Source organism: Macaca nemestrina, chromosome 7 (assembly GCF_043159975.1).
Source record: "Macaca nemestrina isolate mMacNem1 chromosome 7, mMacNem.hap1, whole genome shotgun sequence".
Lineage (NCBI taxonomy): Eukaryota > Metazoa > Chordata > Mammalia > Primates > Cercopithecidae > Macaca > Macaca nemestrina.
The window spans coordinates 134,842,379-134,852,779 of record NC_092131.1 but is presented as its reverse complement, the minus strand read 5'-3'; the positions used below and the strand labels follow the sequence as shown (position 1 = coordinate 134,852,779).

Here is a 10,401-nt window from a genome sequence, read left to right as displayed (position 1 = left end):
CCCGGAGCTCCCCAATGTGCCAGTTGGTTTGTTGTTGTTTTGCTTTTTTTGAATACACAAACTCGCCGAATACTCTTGTCTTGCCCCACTTTTTTGTGAGTTCATTGCTCTGGAAACAAAACTCTTCCATTTACTGGGAATTATCAAATTTCCGATCTTTCTCTATCAGGAGATCCAGCAACACCGTGTTACGTAAATTTCTTCCAAAGATAAATTCGAAAGCACCTCCATTCATTCCTTCAAGAACTCAACAGATGTCCTTGAGGCTCATTTTCTGCCGGGCACTCAGTTCAGAAGGCTCAAAGGATCCCTGGCTCCAGCCATTGTCCAGGTTGTCACTGGTGTCCCCAGCTCTCCATTTCTGAGGACCCACTTCTCCCCCCCACACCCTCCTCCGCACACTTTCCCAAGGCTCTCGGCCGGTGTGATCTCACCAACGAGAGAATAAAAACAGCCCAGGGGCGCGGGCGCGGGCGCCGGCCAAGAGCCTTGACGGGGATCAGCCAGCGCGAGGCCAAGTGCGGGCCCCAACTTCCTGGGCCCGGGCCTTCCGCGCGCCCCCTCTCGGGCTCGGGTCCTCTCCAGGGTGCACTCCCGTCCGGACGGCGCTTACTTGCTGCGAGTCCAACCCTCTCCGGCCCGCAACTCCAACCGAGCCGCACAAGTGTGGACTCCGAGAGCGGACGCCTCGGGCCGCGCTCAGCCCTCCCGCCCGAGGCCCCTCTCGCCGCGCGTTTCCCAGGACTTCCTCCCCTCGCCCGCCCGACTTCAGGTCGGGGCCGCGCGGGGTCCCGCGCGCTCCAGCCAGGACTGCCGCCGCCCGCGTTGCCCACGTGGGCGTGCTGGGCGCGGGGTGGTGGCCGGCCCGCCGGCCGGTCGCCCTCCCCGGAGCAGGGGGCGGGCAGGGCGCCCGCGGGAGGAGGTGGCGGGGCGCAGGGGAGGAGGCGGAGAGCCCCGGCGGCGAGGGGGCGGTGACAGCGCTTGGAAAGGAGGCTGCACGCGGATTTGCATGAAACACAGACTGGGAGCGGGCGGGAGCGGGAACGCGGCGCACGCCCCGGGCCGGCCCAGCCAGCGAGCGAGCTAGCGGCGAGCCGGGAGGAGGAGGGTGGCGGGGCGGCGAGGCAGCAGAGGCGGAGGGATCTGCGCATCAAAGCTAGCAAGGCGAGCGAAGTTTGGCCGGGGGTTGGACTTTCCTTCCCGGAGGCGGCACCCAAACAGCTACCCCGTGCGGAAACCCAAACTTCTGCTGCCACTTGGAGTCTCGCGGCCGCCGCCTCCGCCCCGCGTTCGGGGCCTTCCCAACCCGGCACCGCTGCCGTCCGCCCGCCCGGCCGCCCTTCTCTTCGCCGTGGGAGCCGCTCCGGGCGCAGGGCCGCGCGCCGAGCCCCGCAGGCTGCAGCGCCGCGGCCCGGCCCGGCGCCCCAGCAACTTCGCCGAGAGTTGAGGCGAAGTTTGGGCGACCGCGGCAGGCCCCGGCCGAGCTCCCCTCTGCGCCCCCGGCGTTCCGTCGAGCCCAGCCCCGCCGGGGGCGCTCCTCGCCGCCCGCGCGCCCTCCCCAGCCATGTCGTCCATCCTGCCTTTCACTCCCCCGATCGTGAAGCGCCTGCTGGGCTGGAAGAAGGGTGAGCAGAACGGGCAGGAGGAGAAATGGTGCGAGAAGGCGGTCAAGAGCCTGGTCAAGAAACTCAAGAAGACGGGGCAGCTGGACGAGCTGGAGAAGGCCATCACCACGCAGAACGCCAACACCAAGTGCATCACCATCCCCAGGTGGGGGCCCGCCCGGGGGACCCGGGGACACGCCGACCCGGCCCCCTGGCACTGCGGGGCCGACCCATTGGGGTTGGAGATGGGAAGAGGGAGAGAGAGGGAGACTGTGTGGGTGCGTGTGTGTGAGAGTGGGAGCTAGAGCGCGGGCAGGAAGGGGGTGGGGGGACCCCAAACAAAACCATCACTGCATTTGCAAAGATCAGAGCCCGAGGCTTCCACACGGCACTCTGGCTTCCAGACCTCACATTCCCTTTCCACCTCCGGGAGGGGAGAGCGGGTTGTTGCGGGACTCGGCCGCCCCCACCCTGGGGAGCTGGGGCTGGAAGTTGAGGCCCGCTTTGTTCGGCTCCGCGGGTCGGAGCCCCTCCTCCGCCGCCGCCGCCTCCCGCCCCCGCGGCCCGCGCTCGTGGAGGTGGTGGTGTCTTTGCGTTTCTTTTCTTCAGTCCGGTCTCCCCACTTTCCTCTACAGGAATGCGGTCCGTACAGCTGGGGCTGTGGGTGAGGAGCGGGAGCCTCGTGATTGACAGATTCCTTCTTCGTTCTTTCTTTGCCTTCGGGATTAGCATTTTTATCGAGTATTTTTAGACTCGGTTGTGCCAGTCTCCCGCCCCCTGAGCACGCACGCACTTTGGTTGCAGTGCAATGCTCTGACTTCCAAATGGGAGAGACAAGTGGCAGAAAATAGGGTCTTCTCACCCCACCTCCCACTCCCCATCCCGACTCTTTTGCCCTCCTTTTGGTCCAAGAGATTTTGAGTCCGTGCAGAATGAGGGAGAGGGGCGGGCTGGAACCGGGCAGATAACAAAACACACCCCAAAGTGGGCCTCGCATCGGCCCTCGCATTCCTGTAGAGCCCTCCTTCCCAAAGCGCGCTGCCATCTGTCTGCATCTCCTTTATCCTTCCTGTTGCGCGCTAGCTAGGTCGGGCGGGAGCCCACAGATGGCTGATAGAAAGGGTCAGTGACTTCTCTCCACTCCCCCAGGGCCTTCCTTAGCTTAGCTGTGCCTGGCTGGGAATTGGGGGTGGGGATACCTTGACTTCCTGTCTCTACCTCTCAGCCTCCTTTGATTCTGAACCAAGGGAGAGAGTGTGTGTGTTGGGGGCTGGCTGTTTTGGGGGTCCCAGGCTGCAGAGGAATGAGTAGAAAGCACCAGGGACTGTAAGCCAAAAAAGGGATTGTCATCCCTGCCCCTGGGCCAGGGTGGACTCCATCCTTGGCCACCTGCTTGGGGCAGTTGTACAAGGGCTGCCAGGCGAGTCAGGCAGGCACAAAGCAACATCTGTCCACGGGAACCCAGGGCAGGCCTCCCCTGGAAATAAATGCCACATATGGTGGGAGTGCAGACTTAAAATTTTTTTTTTTTTTTTTTGACTGGGTGGATCCAGTCAATAAAGGGGGAGGGAAGGCGGTGTGCTGTCTGGGGAAGTCCCTGGCCGTGTGATCGGGAGCCAGAATTGACTTCAGAGGAGGTGGTGTGATGTGATGGTCAGAGAGACCTGGGATTTGGTTCCAGCTCTGGTTCTTAATTCTTCTGTATTCCTTCGGTGGGGGTGGAGAGGGTAGAGTGGGTGAATATGCTACTTCTCTGTCTGGGGAGGGGTCTGTCAAACCTACCTTCCTCTTATCTGCCTGGGTGCATTGAAGACAAGTGCTTTATGCATTGAAACAGGAAAAAAAATGGTATCAATTATAAAACAGGCAGCTGTGAAAAGTGTTTCACAGTTTACAAAGCACTTTCACATGGTTTTCTGAGGTCCTCAAAACAAGATAGAAAGCAAGCAAGCAAGCAACCAGCCCTGGAAAGTAGATAAGGTTGTTAGGCTTAAGATTATCACGTTTTTAAAGCAGAGGAAACTTTAAAAGAGAGAGGTGAAAAGGCTTGAGTTGTAGACGTGGGATTCTGACAGAATGTGCTCTTTCTGCTGACCCATGCTGCTTTATACTTTGAAGATCCTGAATACATTCTTTGCTGAATGCTAAAACTGTGTTAGCTTGGGGAGGGCCCTGTGGATGTTTGTATGTGCGGTTGCTTCTTTAATCTTTGGGCTGGTGATCGCTTGGCAGAGAGGCCCTGCTTTCCCTTGCCTTGTAGGAGTTTGTCCTCTGTGGGGCCATACCTTTGGCCTGCCTTTTCCTCTTCCAAAGTCCTGCTGAGACTTTGGAAGCCTAAGACATGTGAACGCTTTGGATGATTCTGAGGGTTCAAGCCAACCTGCCCTGTGGCCTTCTCGTGACTTTGTTAGGACTGAGGCATCTTCTGCCTGCCTGGATAGGACTGAATGCAAAAGCAGATTTTTTTTTTTTTCATCTTTTTTTTCAGTTAGGGAAACCCAGTTGCTTGGGTGGATCCAGACAAAATGGATTTTCATCCTTGGATTTTGTGCCCACGCCTCTGGGTCACCTTGTGTCCCTTGGCAACAACTGCTGCTGTTTTGGTCGTGGGCAGAAAACTAAAGGCCACGTCTTGGGGAGGTGGCTGGTTTGGCCTTATGCTGGTGATATCGATGTGTCTGCTAAGCCCCATAGATTGCAGTGTTGCTTGTCAAATTGTCTGCTTTCACCACAACTGCCTTTTAGTTTGGAAAGTAGAGAAAGGAAAGCGTTTAACTTAGTCATTCCCCCTGTGTGTGGGGGGTTGGTCACTGGATGCTTAAAAACACTCTGCAAGATCTGGACTCTGGGGTTTAAGGAGCCCTCAGTCTAAGGAGATTAAGCCAAGTGTGTTTTGGCTAATATATAATCACGAGCTGCAACAGCAATATTTGGCAATTAGAGCTGTATACTGGGGACTTCCAGACCACAGGCTTGCTTCTCTGTGACACCAGCTCTAATTTGTTTCAATTATCAGGGGAGCTGGAGTGATACACACTTACCGACATCAAGAAGGTAAAAGAGATTGGTGCCGAGGAAGTGGTAAGAGCTTCATTTAGATACACCAACAAAGGGGCTATCAGGATACTCTGAGGTCTGGCAGGATTGACAGAATTTACACAAGTTTTGTAACAGCCTCTCATGCCTCACCTGCTTGAGTACCTGAGTAAAGCTGCAGGTATCTTCCTTGCCAGTGTATAAGAATGGAATCAAAGCATTTGCCACTGAATGAGAGTTGGTGTGTGAGCATTATATGAGGAATAAGGAGCTCGGCACATTTAAAACTTAGTTTTCTGGTAGACACTGGTAGCTTGTGCTTCCACCAGGGAATCCATGCCTTGGCCTCATTGTTGGGAGCTAGACCAAGCTTAAAGCATTGCTTGTTCGGAAGGGAATTTGGGCTTTCATGTGTCAGAGCACCCAGTCCAGGGGAAAATTGGAGGATTGAAGCAAACGCTAGATCTGACACACCGCATCTGCTCCCTCCCTGTGAATCTGATCTTTTTGTTTCGGAAGCAGATTCTTGCCCTGTTGCCCAGGCTGGAGTGCAGTGGCCTGATCTTAGCTTACTGCAACCTCTGCCTCCCGGTTCAAGCGATTCTTGTGCCTCAGCCTCCCGAGTAGCTGGGATTACAGGCGCCTGCCACCACGTCCAGCTAATTTTTGTATTTTTAGTAGAGATGGGGTTTCACCATGTTGGTCAGCCTGGTCTTGAACTCCTGACCTTGTGATCTGCCCACCTTGGCCTCCCAAAGTGCTGGGATTACAGGTGTGAGCCACCACGCCCCACCGAATCTGATCTTTTACTGTTGCCTCCTCTTATTATCTCCTTGAATTTTGCCAGGGTACTCTCACTTTGAGAAGGGAAAAAGATCCTAATCTTTAACATTCTTTTTCCAGATTTCTGGGGATAGACCTATTACCGAGGCTGTAGAGGCCTCCCTCTTCTCGGCTGCAGCTTAGAGCACCATGTGGCCCATTGGAAGCAAGCCCCCTTCCAGCTGCTAGGGAGGTAGTCCCTTGTCTCTTTGCTCTTGTTAACTTTGATTAGGGGAGCTCCACGTAGGGCCTGAGAAGAGGAGGTGCCTGCAGGACAATAGGTAGCTGATGAGGGAACTGACTCAGCTGCAGCTGAACCTAGGAGCCACTTGATGTTCCCTGGGAACATTTAGAACCTTGGAACATGCTGCTTGCACCTGGGAGTGGAATGTTTGCAGACAGCCCCTCTGTTGAGAATTGCCAGTCAAATGTTACAGGGCTGGATTGTGTTGATTTATTGATATTTATTGGACCCCTCCCATGTCTGAGTCAGTTTTTTAGGTACCAGAGGAGGATATAGAGACACGTTTGAAAAGTTCCCTGCCTGTGAGGAGCTTACACATCAGTAAGGGAAACATTAATAGGGCATTATTTGAGTACCTAACTGCTATCTCTTTCTCATTCCCAGTTACCAGTAGAAATACGAGATCTAGTATGGATGATTTTTGATGGGGCCGGGCGTTGATGTGCCTTTTAAATATTGTAGAAGTCACTATGTTCGAAAATAAAATAATGACAGGCATCTGTTTTCTCTGGGAAAAAAACACAAGATTCAGGTCCTGTACCTACCGTTCTACTACCTGCAAGGATTTGGGAATCCACTTAAGTTTCACAGCTTTTATGTCTGCACCTATAAAGTCAGGATGAGATAAGTCATGTGGAAGTGTTTTGTGAACCAGAGAACTTGACAAGTATGTGACGTTTAGCCTTCGTTCTGCATCATTCATTCATTATTGAATTATTCAGTCCTTGATTGAGCATGTACTACAATGACCCCAGAAGGGTCCCTGTACTCCAAGAGCTCCCTGTCTAGAGCGGGAGACAGACTTGCTCAAAGGTGTAGCATGAGCTGCGGCTGAGGAATGTACTAAGTACCAGCAATATGGAAACACAGTTAATTCTGTGAGAGGAGGTATAGACAGGAGGAGAACCCATGAGAGGTGGAAAACTAAGAAGGGGACAAGAGTTATCCAAGTGAAGGTTTTTGGACTGCAGTATGATGTTGGGAACTTTTTGGTACATGGGGATAGTTCCCTACAAGAATGAGGACATCTTTATCCTCTGTCTTTTACTAAACTGTGTGCTGCTATAAATATGTTACCTTGTAACTGGCACTGAATGGCCAGTGACTTGGGTGCGATATTTTACTCCACTGTAAACCATTTTCTCTTTGAAGTAAAAAGTAATTTGGTACTGCAAACCTGAAATTCAGGTTTCCTTGGTGGGAACAGGGACTTCAGATATATCAGCTCAGAATATGACAGGGAGTGTTAATAAAAAGTGGACAACTTGGCCGGGCACGGTGGCTCACGCCTGTAATCCCAGCACTTTAGGAGGCTGAGGCAGGCGGATCACAAGGTCAGGAGATCACGACCATTCTGGCTAACATGGTGAAACCCCATCTCTACTAAAAATACAAAAAAATTAGCCGGCCATGGTGGCGGGCGCCTGTAAGTCCCAGCTACTCAGGAGGCTGAGGCAGGAGAATCACCTGAACCTGGGAGGTGGAGGTTGCACCATTATACTCCAGCCTGGGTGACAGAGCGAGACTCCGTCCCAAAATAAATAAACAAATAAATAAATAAATAAAAAGTGGACAACTTGCAGATGGTTGCGTTGAAATTCAGAGCTTCAGTGTGATCTAGCTTCTTGTTTCTCTAGTTAACAGTTGCTGAGAATAAATCCTAGATACCCGAGTTTCTGAATGAACATCGGCGCTTTTAGTGGTGTGTTTTTAAAAAAGTCTTTGCAAGGGCAAAGTTTTAAATTACAGTTTTAATAACAGAAAAAAGTCTATGAATACCGTCGCATTTAATTCTGATGAGAAATGCAAGAAGTTGATTAAATTGATAGAATTTGTTTCAGGCCTATCACATCAGGAATCCAGTTAAATGAGTTAAAAAATAAATATTGGTTTAATAATGTAGACATGTGATTGCTGTATTATTATAATGGAAATAAAATTAACACAATTTAGTGAACTGAGCGACCATTAATTTTTACTTGTTAATTTATTAGGAGATTTTAATGCCATTTGATGCACAGTACAGCCATTATTCTGCATGAGCTCCTTAATGAAATAAATAGGACCAAGCAGGGCTTGCTTTAAATTGAAATCAGCTTTCATTCCCGTTAACCTTATTCTCCCACCTTCGTCCACCTCTTCTTCAGCTTCCTGTAATTGCAATTAAGTTCTCTAAGGTTGGAATGCAGCTTTCTTAATCAGCAAGTCTCATCAATAGTCCTAATTGACTTTTGCCCTTTTCTCCTTTAACATGTTGACTGATTAAAACAAAAGCAAAACTAAAGGAAGACTCCATTCCCTCCCCCAAATCCACATCTCATAGAGTTGGTTGGCTGGCAAGAGGACTGCCCAAGAAGGCTGCTCGTGATGGCAGCCTGCTGAATATACAGGGGATGGGAGATTCACCAGCCATGTGCACACGTGAATGGCTGGTGCAGTGTTGGATGGGACTAGCTCCTCCCTAAGGAGGGGTAGGACCTTCTGTTGGCCTCTGACAAGTCCCTGAGCTATGGAACCTTCAGTCTTCCCATCTTCAAGCACAATGGTTCCTGGAAACAGTGGGAAGTTGCCATCCTAAGTTCATGCTACAGAAGTTTTGGTTTCTAATTTTACTCTATTCTAAGTTTTAGAACAGAGGCCATTCCAAGAGAACGTGTCCAGTTCCTTTTTATGCCTTCCTTTAATGCTCCTACCAGGTGCTGATTTCTGTGCCAGGTAATGGGGACAAAATAGTGAATAAGGCAGATACTGTCCCTGGCGCCTCCTGTAGCTTCTAGTCCACTGGCTGTGAAACACAGGCTCTTTGGAGTTGTAAGAATGCTGTATGTGTTCACTCTTTAGCTAATTTGTAAATACTGTTTTTTGGTGCCAAACAAACCAAGTCCCCCAAGCTCTGCAGTTTATTGACTTGACAAGGATCTCTCTCTCTCTCTCTCTGTATAACATTATCCTTTGTTTCGACTTAATTAACAGTTGGAGAAATAAACAAATCTATAGCACGAGTCATACTATCCACTGTTGGTTATCTAAGGCCCTTCCTATAAACAGCACCCTGCCACAGTGGCAACTGCTGTAGAATGTTTTGACAGAGACTCAGTTCAAAATGAAAACACAGTAGAAGGCTATTAATTAAGAAGTTTGGCTAATTCTCGACTAGGCGAAAGTTTGTTTAGCAGGCCTTTTTGCCCCATAAATGCTGTTAAAGAAAAATTACTAATAAACAAGGGTTTGGGGATTATTTTGGAGGTAGGAGTCAGCAGACCTGGGTAGGTTCTAGACATGGCTCTGTTTCTGATTAGCTGTGTGACCTGGGACAAGTTACCTTACTTCTTTGGGCCTCAAATGTTCTTAACTGGAAAATAGGCTAGATAAGCTCTATTGGAGGGCCTTTCTAACTTGGAATTGTATTCCTACAAGCATTTTATTTTATTTTATTTTATTTTATTTTTTGAGATGGAGTTTTGCTCTTGTTGCCCAGGCTGAAGTGCAATGGCGCAGTCTTGCCTCACTGCAACCTCCGTCTCCCAGGTTCAAGTGATTCTCCTGCCTCATCCTTCTGAGTAGCTGGGATTACAGGCATGTGCCACCATACCCGGCTAAGTTTCTATTTTCATTAGAGACCAGTTTCGCCATGTTGGCCAGGCTGGTCTCCAACTCCTGGCCTCGAGTGATCTGCCCGCTTCGGCCTCCGAAAGTGCTGGGATTCCAGGCGTGAGCCACTGCGCCTGGCCACATACAAACATTTTAGAAGCTCCCATTTGCATGCATCTAGTTCATCAGTGAATGACAGATCTTTGATTATCAATGTTCCAAGACTCTGTCAGCCTGGTGTCAACTAATTTACATAAGTGGAATAATAAAATTGTAATTCAGCCTTTAATTTTGGTGATTTCCCTCCCTCTTCCTTTCCTCTTCCTTACTCTGTGAGTCTGAATCAGTGAAATTTAACTACAAAGGAATGTAAAAATAATGCTAGGATGAAGACGTGGAGGCTGTGCCTCTTGAAATGCAGTGAACAGTTTTTCTTCTTTTGTTGCTATTTTTGACTATTCTAAGAACAGGAAGTTTACTTAAACTAATGACCACAGATGCCTAAAAATGGTTAAATGTAAGAGGTAGGCATTATAGAGGATACCTGTGGAAAATGTTTGCTCATATGTCAAAGTTTACCCAGGAAGCTTCCTTTATTTATTTGCAAGCATCTATATAAAGAAAGGCTGCACTTGATTGCGTAAGCATGAGCCTTTTGTTAGGCAGCGTGGATGTTGCAAGTTTAAACCCCAACTAGGAAATGAAAAGTGAGTTTCCACCTAAATAGTTCTTTTTCAGTATCACATGGCTCTCCCAGCTTACATCTGGCAAGTTTTTCTCTTGAGTGCTTTGCGGGTATTTAGGACTCCAGTATTGTTTGTTTCTTGCTTGCTTGCTTTTTTTTTTTTTTTTTTTTGACAGTCTCGCTCTGTCGCCCAGGCTTGAGTTCAGTGGCACGATCTTAGCTCACTGCAGTTCCAGGTTCAAGCATTTCTCCTGCCTCAGCCTCCTGAGTAGCTGGGACTACAGGCGCCCGCCACCACGCCCGGCTAATTTTTGTATTTTTAGTAGAGCTGGGTTAAGACTCCAGTTTGTTTAAGAAACACTGTGTATGACTTTGCCTTTGAAACCTACAGATTATAAATCTGGTCCCTTTTGTGGCTA

The 10,401-nt window shown here is 49.9% G+C and overlaps 1 protein-coding gene across 4 annotated transcripts in view; it reads left to right on the top strand.

Moving 5' to 3' along the window:
- The first annotated feature begins 1,023 nt into the window (after positions 1–1,023).
- The window catches only part of LOC105488126 (SMAD family member 3), a 128,481-nt gene continuing 119,103 nt past the window's right edge, over positions 1,024–10,401 (top strand). For 2 of the 4 annotated variants that reach the window (XR_011626414.1, XM_011751935.3), the window contains exon 1: positions 1,024–1,770. Coding sequence is in view for 2 of the 4 variants with exons in the window: in XM_011751935.3 (XP_011750237.2) it covers positions 1,565–1,770 (206 nt within the window). In the remaining 2 variants the exon portion in view is untranslated. The remainder of the gene's footprint in view (positions 1,771–10,401) is intronic. The other 2 variants (XM_011751925.3, XM_011751945.3) reach the window with 2 other exon arrangements.